The 13,173-nt window shown below is 39.0% G+C and overlaps 1 protein-coding gene across 12 annotated transcripts in view; it reads right to left on the bottom strand.

The window, feature by feature from the left end:
- grip1 (glutamate receptor interacting protein 1) overlaps window positions 1-13,173 on the bottom strand; it is a 391,803-nt gene that overhangs the window by 33,759 nt on the left and 344,871 nt on the right. For all 12 annotated transcript variants that reach the window (XM_037542052.1, XM_037542023.1, XM_037542033.1 and 9 more), the window contains exon 15: window positions 3,384-3,453. In XM_037542052.1, coding sequence (XP_037397949.1) covers window positions 3,384-3,453 — 70 coding nt within the window. The remainder of the gene's footprint in view (window positions 1-3,383; window positions 3,454-13,173) is intronic.

Below are 13,173 nucleotides of genomic sequence, written 5' to 3'. Positions count from 1 at the left end.
TATTTCTGTGGAGATTAAATATAAGATAATCAACTTACACAAATTACATAACACAACTTAAGGAAGGAAAAAGCCAAAATAACCAAGTGAAGAAAACAAGAGACTCCAAAAATGGAGTTCAAAAAATGATTAAAAGATACAGAAAAAACAGAACTCCTAACAATCGTGCAAGACCTAGTAGACCAACAAAATTGTCACCCTCAGACTGACAGCACTTAAACACTCATCTTTGAGAGAGAGGAGAAGCTCCACTCTTACTTCAGATCTAAAAACATCTACAGGTGTTCTGTCCATCCTTCCATTGTGGGACGACACCTCAATACTATGAGCCTGAAAGGATGTGTAGCTGTCAAGAAGCCCTTACTGAGAAAAGGAAATAGACTAAAAAAACAGAACAGTTGTACTAGAACAAAGAAACTTGATCTGAGATCTGAAGTAAGATTTTATGGACAGATGAGTCTAAGTTTGTTATTGGGATTATTTGGATTGTGAGAAGCAGAAAATGTAGCCAACTTCTAAGACTTTGGAGGTGTGGAAAAATATCACTGCAGGTTTCTTTGCAAACCAAAAGCAAAAATGAACACTGTAATAAAGGAAAAGGGTAGACACACTAAATACTGAAAATTTTGATATTATATTAATTAACTGAGGCTACTGTGTGACTGTTAAATACAAGGGAACAAGGGTTTCATTTCAAAAATAGAAAGATTTTTTTTTCATTATATATGTTGTTGGGGTGGTGTTACATACAAGAAATATCAATGTGATATGATTGACACCACCTTCATTAGGGAAATAAAAATGTGGTTTCCATTACATGCCAGCAGTTCTTCCTTTTAAAAAAAACTTCTTTCCAAAATGTTATAAACCGATATACAGCAGTTTGGAATGACATTCTATACATTTTCTGCTTTTTTCCTGACATTGAAAAATAAACATGTTCTCCTTGCTGGCTATTCTGGCAGGAAACTAAACAAGTGAAGAGAGAAGATGTAAAGAGAGAAGATTGCAACATTTCTGTGCCTGATTCTCACATACCATTCACACTCACACACTACACAATTTACCATTCATCTTCACATTTTAGGGAACATTCCTTTGTGCACCCTCACTATGCCACACACACACACAATTTTTGTCTGAACAGGTGATCAGCCAGAGAACACATCCATTATTCAGAGGATTGGCCCCAGCATGCAGGCTGGACCAGTCCACAGCACAGAGGCAGATTTCAGAGCGCAATAAGTCAACGAATTCCCTTTATTACCAGCCAGGTAAGTGCTGCTGCCCCGCATTCACATCATGCCGCATTTTAATTTGAAACCATGGTCGCTTTCAGGCAGATGCTAATGTTCTCTCAATTGGTCTATCAAACAGCACGATAGCATGATTTGAATCATGGAGAAACGAGGTGCATAGTTGTCGGCGGCAATGCCAAATGGCCACATAATCACAGCGCTGGGCTTTCTGTCACATTAAATAACCATGCTTTTCGCACATGAGAATCTAACCCAGTTTCCTCTTGTTCGCACATCATTATCAGGCAAGCACATGTGGCATTACGTAACAGCCTAGAAAATTAGAGCATCTCTTCTGAATGTGGAGCAATTAGCAAGGATTCACAAGTGCCCCACACAGTTAGCAGGGGGGAGCTCATTACAAAGGTAAACCTCCTCCACATTCAGCCTAGCTCCTCTGCTCACTCTCCGTTACCACCGACTTCCACCACAGGTCTTTAATCAACATTTGCATGTTGAATAAACCTTCTGGATCGGTGAATGAGTGCCTGGATGCAACCAGCAGCTCTGTGCTCCGTTTTCCGGTTTAGAGCGTTTAATTAAATCACTTGGCTAAACTCAATGCCATTCGCTCCCGGCCCCTGGTATGCTCCTGCAGTGCACACTCATGCTACAAATCAGTACAGCCCTGTCTGGGGCCCAACAGAGAGCGTCGCTACGGGTCAGTGTGTGCACATGTGTCTCATGTCTCAGGGACGACCAATCATGGAACCATGACAGTACTGGGGCAATACACATCTTTGAAGGAAACATGAACAGAGCAATGTTTTGGGACAAACTACAAAACTTGTCTGGGGCCAAACAGAGCGTTTTGCTATAAGTCAGTGTGTTTATATGCATCCACAAGGACGTAACTTTTAACGTACGATCTGGAGGGGCATAAATTAAATGGGGCTAGTATATATGCTACTACTTAATCTCATCAGACAAGATGCTCAATATGTTTTAAGACAACAACCCCAAACATACATCCAAAATAACTCAAGACTGGTTTCTAAGGAAGAAGGTGAAGGTGCTTGCATGGCCTAGCCCATACCCTGACTTGAATTTAATTGAAAATTCATCATGTTAGCAACCTCTGTATATTTGAAATTGCAAGGAACTTGGGGGAATTGAAGATAGTCTTAATGTAGACATTTCAAAACAGTAATTACCAGTAATGGCAAAGTACTAATGTTATTAATTTGTGGATTCTGAATATTTGTTTTCTTTATCAGTTTCATTTGCCAAACATATCTTTGTATATGCTTATGAATACAGACATTTTTGTTATAAGAACAAGTCAAAAGAGTCAAAAGACTTTATCTGTGTAAATTTAAAGTGGATATATTCACTGGACTTTAATTAACAAAGAGAGAAGTGTATGAATACATGTCCCCCCTCACTGTATTCACCTAGTCAATTAACACCACATTAGCAAACTCTTCACAAAGCGAATGTATTTCCTCTCCTGGAAGAGTAAATAAATTAAACTAATTTGTGTTTCTGTAAGTCTTGTAATAAAAAAAGTGCTAAGGGGAACTTGTCCCTCCATCCTATAGTTAGATTAGACCCCTGCATGTAACCACTGAACAATACCGTAACTATATTTACCTGCGGTAAAAATTACCTGCCCCCAAGTGAGGGTAATAACACAGCACCAGAGGAAAAATGAGGACTGTAATACACTGTTGTAAATCACACAGGCTGTCATGCAGGAAGGTGCTGTGACTGGATTACTGCCAGAGGCAGCGTAGGATGTGGATTTTTTAAAGAAAGGCTTTGTGGGGGGTCATACAGCAGACAAGGCGCTGTGGAGTCTATAGGGTTTAAGGACGACAGGTGTGAGCTCTACTGTGAACAGGTACTGTAAAGTGCTGTACTTCAAACATAATAGAAAGTTTATTTGTATGGACATTTTGGGGTCACACAGTTTGCAGCACAGTGCACAGCACAGAGTCCAGGGTAATATGGCAAAATGTGGGTCATTTATGTAATAACAAAAAATTACTCAAATCTCAGTGTGGCAGAAATGAAGACTGCATCGTTTAACTAAAGGGCGACTTTTATTCTACATAAAGCAATAAAGCTGATGAAACGTGTTACCTGTGTGCCACACTGCCCTTCTTAATGTCTGAGATGATGAGAGCATCCCCTGGCTTCCTGTTGGATGGAGCTGAGACAGAGAAAGACAGAAACAAAACAACCATTAACAAATCAAGCAAGAACAACATTATATTGCCCTTTCTACATTATGTGCAAATGTTTGGACTAGATTTACTAACATTTTGCACCGTCACAAACTGGTGTTAAAAATTGGCTTTCATTATGTACTAAACAGGCTCAATGGCACTTTAACAGCTATAAAAGGGAAGTAGTGATCACTGCTCGTACATGTTTTTGCATCTGCATTTAAAGGGGCTTCCACCTTAAATCACAAAATATTGTAAGGAACCACAAACTCTGAGTTACAGGACTCAGTATTACTGAATACTGACTATGAGCAATTCATTACCTGTGAAAAGCCTTGACATCTTATTTTTGGTGCTAGCATGTCACTTTTTGGGATCAAAGAGAAGTGGTTTTCAAACACATTTATTTATTTTTGATAAAAAAACTAATAATTGCCTGTCACACATGCCAGATTATCCATAATTTGATAAATGAAACAAAAAAACAAAGCAAACAGTTTTCAATACATTTTGGGTCCTTCTAACAGCACAATCTAAAATCAGGTTTTCTATAAATAATGATCTGACAGTTTTCTTTTTTAGTCAGATGTTAAAAGTACAACTGGATTTTTTTTGCTCTGCAATCCCTGCTTTAGAAAAGCTATCCTTGCTTTGTGATTCCTGTGCACTGCGTGCATGGCAGAAATGCCCAGCCATTGTTTGATGTAGTGCACGTAGCTTAGAGTTTACATTCAAAATCATACAATTCCTTCACTCAGAGGGAATTTTACAATATGACAGTTTCTGAAAAGTCGTTCAGCTCTTGTTAAAATAATCATATACTTTCTTTGAAAATAATAATGAATTTTTCAGAATTTCTTTTTTTTCATTATTCTGACTAAGACAAAGTAAGCCATTTGAGTCACTGTTTGAAATAAAAAAAAGATTAAAAAACATTTCTCCCATCTGGAAACAGGCTTTCATTGCAAAAGCATGTGAGCTAAAGCAAGTGGTTATATTACACTAGTCATATGTTTATTATAAAGTGCCTGTGTTCATTTGCATTAAAGCTCTTAGCAGACAAGCCACCCCTGGCAGCGGTAATTAGTGCCTATTCTAGTAAATCAGTACCAGGTTATTCTGCTGCTGTGTGACAAAAATCCTTTTTGAACTTTTCAGATTCATGTTTAATTTTCATTGTTATTTTAGAAAAAATACCTGCAAATGTTCTTTAGCACAAATAGCTATTTACTGATACATCCATGTTCATGAAAGTGTCTTCATTGGTATGAAGGGCAGATTTTGCTTAACAATAATGATATGCCAGTTTCCAAACTACTGCCTCAAAACTCTTAAAACAAAAGCATGATTTAAACAGCTGGATGTGATTCAGGCATCATTACAGGGTGGACTTCAGCAGGTTCCGCACTCTGGCAAGAACTCTCTCAATCTCTATATTCTTAAATACTCTTTTCATTCTATACTTTCTCTGTTCAGTCTGTTCTGGTTTCCATCCTTCTCAGTCTTGTTCTCACTGCCCACATTGCCTTTTCCTACACTGTGCTGGTTTAGGAGCAGAATAGCTAAATGAGAATAACTAAAAGAGACAAAATGGGAAAATTTTACTGAATTAAGTCAACATCCAACATGATTCCACAATTTTAGATATTATACGTTTTTAAATATTTCTTTGCTTTTTCTTCATTTTTTTTATTTCAGTTTAGTTCCACTTAGTCTTAAGGGTGCAACAATAGTTTTTGTTTTAGTTTCAAAAAAAAAAAAAAAGTTTTTTGTATTGGATGGATGGATGGATGGATGGATGGATGGATGGATGGATGGACAGATAGATAAGACAGATACATACATACATACATTTATTAGTCCCAGAGGAAAAGTAGTCTATTACAGCAGCATAGTCAAATAAACAATAAAGAGCAAAACAAGAGCAAAAGTATTGCTGTATGCTATGATACGGATGCATGAATAGAAAAACAAGTAAAGATATGTTTTAATATATTTTATAACAACCATAAAATATAATGAACAGTATAAAAATAAGTAGGTAAAATCACATAAATATTATACAGGTGACAATGCAGTGGTGCATGTCATGTCCAGGGAATGAAGCGATTGTACACTGTAAACAATAATATATGTTAATAGTTGTGCAACACGCCTTGGTGTATAAACAAGTGGCAGTGCAATACGTAATCAGTAGAGAGATATAGTGTCCAGTTGGTGGCCCAGCTCAGTATACAATAATGTCCCGACACAGTGACGAGGTGTTCTGCAGTGCGATCTCTGTTGGTACAAACAATCTCCCGTACCGTTCCTTACTACAGCGGAGTTAAATGAATCTGTTGGTGAAGGTGCTCTGCAGTCTGCCCAGTAGGTCATGGAGGGAATGTGACTTATTGTCCAGGGTGAGTTTATTTTGATGAATGCTATTATGGCCAGTAGAAAAAAATTAACACAACAGTAGGCTGACCTCAGCTTGGCTGCAGTGTTTTTCTTAATGACAGTCAAAGACAGAAGAGAACTAAGCAAATGTGCAGAATTTGACGACTTCTCTTTCTCTGTCACTTCAGGTTATACAGATGCCCTGTTTTAAAAAATTAACCCACCATAGTCTTCATTTGATTATGTTGCACCAGCCCACGTATTAATATCCAACTGAAATGTTATGTAGAGAAAAGAGAACAATAGATGCAGTAGCCACATTTGAAGGGCAGAAGTAAATGTGCTTGAGTGGAGTGTATAAAGCACTATATATGTATATGTAAAAAAAAAAAATAAAAATAATATATATATATATATATATATATATATATATATATATATATATATATATATATATATATTCTTTTTGAATTTAAAAACACTCATTTGTTTTAATAATATTTTGAAAAGGAAGGCGTCCCCAAACTTTTGACAAACAGTGTGATTGCTAGGCCGACTGCTAAAAGACATAGTCAGGAGAAGCCTGGTCAGATTCCCATGACGCACACTGGGTCCTTCACTCAGTGGGAGCTCCATGGAGGACTGGTGAGTCATTTTTCATGGATTGAGCCACAGACGGGGAGGAAAGAGATCGCTGTGCTGCTTCTGTTCAGTAAACAAACCCAAGCACCCCAGCTGCTGCCACTTTCCATCAAGAGACAGGCCTACAAAAGGGGTCACGTGAGGTCTCCCACTGGTGCCTGCTGAGTGCTGATGATGGGCGGGAGGAACGGTCTGCATTCTGCTTACCCTGCAAGCTCTGTGTTTTTGGCCTGACCATGCTGAGCTGAAGGACCAGTTTTCTTTCCTTCTTTCCAGTTTTTTAATTTTAAGATTAAGTGAATATGCCTTGCCTTAATGCCTTGTATAAGAGCTACAATAACATTTCATGTTTGAAGAGCTCCTGAGGATACCTCCCTGGAGAATATCTGTGTCTGGAAGATGGTTAGTGGGGGAAAGAGCAAGGATAAGCCTCAGGTCTCTTGGCTAATGAATCTAGCTCGTCCCTTAAGGAAGCTAACATGAAGGAACTGCTGAAGAATCATTACTGGAACTGCTGCGCCATGCAAATTCAGTTTAGGGACAAGTGAGATAACTGAAAAAAAAACCTTAACATCACAGTATATGGTAAAGAAAGCCAGTGGCATTGAAAGTTAGTTGTTGGGCCGGAGAAAGCAGAGGACAGAGGGATTCAATTGAAAAAGGTTGATGATTCAATCTAGATGCGGGAGATTAGAGTGCCCAAGCCAAAGAGAGCAGGAGGAAGAAATTGCCTCAGGGTTTGTCAATCAGAGACAGCTAGGTTCCAACAAGCGTGACTCTCCAAGAACAAATTGTCAAAGTGAAAGAAGCACAAGTTCTGAATGACTGGTCTATATAACCGACAATTCAATCTCCGAATGTTTGCAGGGCGACTCTGACTGAGGAAATAATCACTTTTTCTGAAGGGGGGTTGGGATGGGGTGACATCATGGTGCAGCATGACTGTGAAGACACCCCATAACATGGGTTTATTAGAGAGCGGAACGTTGTTTCCCAGTTCAGACTGATGAATTCTGGCCGTTCTGAGCCAATGAAACTGCATTAAAGATTTACCACCACGAAGAAATGTGGTTTGATCCTGTCACCTCTATTTAACAAACCACAGTAATCTAACACAACATTTAAACACAATCTCACAGCTTTAAACTTCATTTACAGGGACCCCTAACTCTAATAAAGAGAAAGAAGACCCCAATCATTCTGACTCTCAGAGACCTTTAGGGACCTTTCCCATTTTGTGAGTGTTAACAAGCCAGTGGGGGCTCATTGGCCGGCACCCGCTGGAAAGCTGATTTGTCATTGTCTCCTTCCTTCACTCCACCTGCTATGTGGCCTAACTGTAATAAATAGCATGTTTCCCTTGCTGTTGCTGGATTTGTGGCCCATATGAGTCTTTCCAGATTCCAGGCTAAGAATGCACTGTAATACAGGATTTGGCTCACAGCAACAAATATGCAAAACGTCCATGTTTTCCATCAGCTACCTTTCCCTGCTAGGTCAGCTGTGTCAAACCTCAAAACATTCTTACATTTTGTTTAAAAACAGGAAAAGAAATTCTGTCTAAAGTGCAGATTCGTAACTATCAATCAATGTGTTTGTAAGAAAAGGAGGTTGTGCGCTGACTGACGCATGACTTCAATTTACCTCGTGACACAACTCGAGACCTATGGCTCACAAAATATCAGCCTGAGTAAAACCACTCTGACAAAACTGATTAAATCGTGGCTAACAATACAGATAAAAACGTTTTGTTTGTAGTGTAACTGTGAGTGTATAACTTCTCAGTTTTTTTTAGTCATGTGCAGTCATTACTGAAATGCTGTTCTTCCACAGCTTGCAGTGGTGTTAGGTTCAATATGGCTTCAAATGATGAACTTTTCAGTATAGACAAACCTTCAGTCTAAAGGACAGAATAAAGAACTACATGCACTAAATGTAGTGTTGTAAGTAGGGGTGTCAAATTCCACCACTAAAAGGGCCAAATTGAAAAACCTCAGCAAATCCATGGGCCAGCTGTATTTTATATATATTTCATTTTTACTTAACATTTTTCCTTGAAAAGCATGGGCTACTGTTTATTCAAAATATGCCAAAACTGAACAACAAAACAGCCACTGAATACTTATTCAAAAATTATTCTTAAAAAAAATTGTTTTAGGTCTTTTTTTAAAAACTGCCTATTTGCTTGAACTAGACACTAAGGTTTGTTTGTGTATAACCGCTGAACCATAGATTGTCATTGGGGAAAGGGGATCAGAATGCACACCATGTTGCAGTGCATGCTGGGGACTGTAGGGCATCTCAGGGTGAAATGGGCTAATAAGAATTGTGAATTTTAAATAATTTCGCAGGCCGAATAGGACTGTGTCAAGGGCCTTATTTGACATGCGGGCCTTGTGTTTGACACATGGGGTTTAAAGGAAAGGCAAAACTTGAAATTGTTAGCTAGCACAAAGTTTGGATAGCAAAAATTCAAGCTAGAGCATTAGCTATTATACCTGTTGTCAGTTGTCAGCTATTCTAGCTGAAGTTTTGGTACACTGTAGACCACATTCCTTTAAAATGTACTAAAATTTCAGTTGGATTGGTTATTGTGCTAGCTAACTAGCTTAAGTCATATGTAAACTATTGACTAACCAACACTTAAGTTGTTTTGCCTTTTTCCTTGAAACTGCACATTTACTACATGCAGTGCTTCAGCTCTGTCAGCTTTTTCTATACTGAAAGGCTTGTTATTTGAAGCTGTGTTGTAATGCTTGCAGCCAAAAATCTCTACTAAACACTTGAATAACATGCACATGCCAGAGACTTGAGAATCTTTGTTAGCCAGTCTTGTTTTACATAAAGCAAAAATTTGTTGTTAGATTTTTTCCCTCAATGTTTTTAGTCAGTTCTTCACATTGAAACAAACAGAAAAATAGTTGGAAGTTTTTGACATAATTTGAAAATACCTGTCACGCTTTACATGATGAATGACCCAAAAGAAACGGCCCAAAATGACTTGAAAAAAAAATCTGGTTCAATTGACATTAAAAGTAAAGTATGTTTTTCCCTTCTACTGTAAAGCTACCATTTTGAAGTTTTGTTCCAATAGCAGCGATATAAATAATTGATCATCATGTAAAACGTATATCAATGTGACAAAGGACAAACAAATAATAGCCAGGCATCTAAGTGTTATGAGTCAGCTAATGAGAGAAACACTGATGTTGTACGGAGTGGTATTTCGTATATAATGGCTATGGTATATAATGGCTGGCAACAAGATATATTAGGACAACATGAAACACTCATGAATGCACCTTCCTAAATCAGTGTGGCATAAATCAAAAGTTTGTAATTCAAGCAGTCTCTTTGCAATATGATGCATTCCACAGTAAGATTCTTCCATATGGACAGTACAGACTGATGTCACTTTTGAAGTGAGGCAAGCAAGAGGTCCAAGGGAGCTGTCTCTGTCTGGCTTTACGGGCTCAGATGAAATATGGCCTGTCGGCAGACATAAAGCAGAGAGGTGTTAAGCACTTCACAAAAGGATAGGAGCAAAGCCCACATAAATAAGGTGCCACTTGGAGCAATGTGAGAGCACGACCTCGCAGTGTGTTTGCAGTGTCCTCAGCATGTTGCACACAATAACATCAGTGCAGTGGAGCGTTCTTTTCTTCTTTCTGCCTCTTACACGCACACCCCCACACGCAAACAATGTGGAGCCCAGCCGCTTGGCCATGAGCCAGCTGCAGGAGGCATAGTGGCTGTGAGGATAGTCTTCCATGCGATGCAATGCACCCTGGGAACTGGATGGCCTCCTTTGAACTAGCTGCATTTGATACTTCTTACACAATGTCAGAGGCTGTGATGTTCCCTTCAACTCCTCTTCCATGTCTTGTTCCGTTGTTCAAAATAACAGCTCCTATCCATGCAGCACAAAACACACTGCTAACGATCTCAGAGGAGTCTTAATGGATTTCCTAATGTCTCTGAAAGGATGCTGTGGGCTTGGGAAACTGGATTTGGACAGAAGTTTGGAGAGGACTGCTTTTTACAGAAATGACTGCAGACACTACTGCAGCAGTGGTATTACAGCATGTTTCTGCAAAAGCTCAGGCTGTTCATTAAAGAGGCCTTAAAGTTTGAGAGCAAAAAACTTTACAAAGTTGGAGAGAGTTCAGTTTACTTGCTGTTCCTTGGAGTGGGCAGTTTCTTTAATCTAACTACAGATGGTTAATTACTCACCTTAATATTTGCCTCCTTTAAAAAGTACACAGCACGGTCATCAGAAAAGTTTTTTTTCTTAACAGATAAGCAATAAAAGCTCAAGAAGAATGCACAATTACTCGCACAGGGAGTGGCATGGGAGCTCATCTAGGCCATATCAAGACACCGTTATTGTGAAGGAGAAGGAGAAAGCATTGAAGAAGACGATGAATGTGATGAGACTACAATGGGCAATGAATCATCTTGGCTTGAAAATTCAAGCACACCAGTGATGAAGCAGCTGGCTAAGGCCACAAGCGTTCATCGCGCAGGGCTGCGGCTGCAGGAACAAAATGTATTGCGTTATTCAGCAACGCTGCCTCTAACGACCTTCTGGAAAGTCAGAATGATGGTAAACAAATGATAACAACAGGGAGGAGAAGACGGAGCGAGCTCTCCAGAGAGAGCGGAGAATCAGCTGGTATCTATGGCTACAAATGAGTGTTGCTTTTTACCAGCCATTGGGAGTCGGCAGTCAGCGAACACAGCCAGTGCTTACACAATAGAGGAGAAACAGAGGCACAAAAATGAGTACAAAATCATCTGCTGTAGGATCGGCTTGCAAGCACTGAATCATGCACAGCAATGTTCCTTGGGTTTTCACACATTCTGTACACTTACCGGCCACTTTATAAGAAACATCTACCTTGTTTACCATGCATGCTTTGTTGTAGTCATTCTTTAGCCCTTCATCCCTGGTCACTTTCTGACCATAAGACTACTGTTGGCTGGATATTTTTGGTAGGTGGACTATTCTCAGCCCAGAATTGACATAAAGGTGAGTAAAAACCTGACCCATGATCATGTCGGTTTCAGTGGTATGCTTACAGTGGTTCCCCTTCCAAATAACATCTGGTCAACAGAGGTGCTATAGTGGTCTCTTTCCATTGACAGGTAGGGTGCAGCAGGAGAGTCTAAACTTTTTTCAAAGATGACCAGATTGTACTGTGTTGAAATACCTGAGGGCCCATATATTATTATATACTTTCAAAATATCAGCACATAGAATCTGAGCATTCTGTGAGCTACCCTGTTTCCTATCACTGTATAAAAGATTCACGAGGCTTCTTGTATTGTTGGACTGCTCATTCAGAACAGCTTAGAACGATAAACGCTTATTATATACCTATTCAAGTACTTACTTGTTGAAAAATATAATGTGCGAGATAAACTGAAGTCTATACATTTTTGGTTTTGTTAGGTAATGTTCTTTACATATCAAATAAACACAGTGTAGCCATGTTTTGTTCAACCTGACCAGGGTTAATAATTACTGGACTACTGAATTTGCTCTCATAAGAAGTCTTCCACCTCATCAAATTCGGCAGTTTTCAGTATTTAGCTTGAACTTTATGTCTGTAGTCTAGACTAAATGTCATTTACTAAATGAAGCTGTAGGTCTGGTCAGCTGCCACCATTAGGTGAAAGGAAGAACTGCAACACACTAGCTGGCAGGCCACTTATAATACACTAAAACAGGGCCTATTAAAATCTGTCCTTGGGCCACATTTGGCCCTTTTGGACCTTTTTGGACACCCCTGGGGTACAGGGTGACTTATACATTGTGCAGTAATAGATGAGCTACAATGAGTAATTGCAAACCTACTAGGGTTGAAACAATTATGAAACAATTATTCAACATCAATAAAAAAAAAAAAAAGTTGTTTCTGTTTTTGGTTACGTTTCAAAGAGCTGTCCAACCTAGAGTGAGTTACCGACTCAAACTGCAGAGGGCAGCAATTCACGTACAGATAGTAATGCGCATTTCTTAAAATTAAGGATACCTTAGCCCAACATACAACATACGCAGGTCTGACTATCCACAGAAGCACAATGTTTTCTTTATTTACCAGAAAAGCAAGCATGCTGGCATCAAAGCAGCAGGTGAGCAAATGAACAAAGATGAAATTGGAGCAGAAAATTTGAACTGCAAGCTGGCGAACAGGAAGCCAACTTCAGCCTTGTGATAAATGGTAGCTTTTTTCCCTCCATGCTGGTGTTCTGACAAACCCAACTACTCCTTGAGGACACACAGTTCACACTGTAAGTGATGTCAGAATAAGCTAATGTTATTCTCACAAAAATCACTCATCGTGTTACGTTACTAACGTTAATCACTGTAAATTCTAAGTTCTATTCAGTTTCTGTTAATCAGAAGGATTTAGCATATACTTCGCAATACTACTGAATATTCAGCAGCTCATCCTGTCATATATTAGTTAGACAGCTACAAACAACTGGTCCACAACCCATGCTGTGAAGAGCTTTAATGGTAATCTATCTATTTATTATTATTTTACAATTACTTACTGGAGATCAAAAAGGGTGAAACAGGAGAACAGTGTTGCAGTTCACCATTTCACTATTCCAGCTCTTCACATTTACACGCCACATTTAAACCAATTAATCCATTATTAGTCCATTTATTC

The sequence above is a fragment of the Pygocentrus nattereri genome, chromosome 1 (genome assembly GCF_015220715.1).
Source record: "Pygocentrus nattereri isolate fPygNat1 chromosome 1, fPygNat1.pri, whole genome shotgun sequence".
Taxonomy (NCBI): Eukaryota; Metazoa; Chordata; class Actinopteri; order Characiformes; family Serrasalmidae; genus Pygocentrus; species Pygocentrus nattereri.
This window is presented reverse-complemented; position numbering and strand designations above follow the sequence as displayed.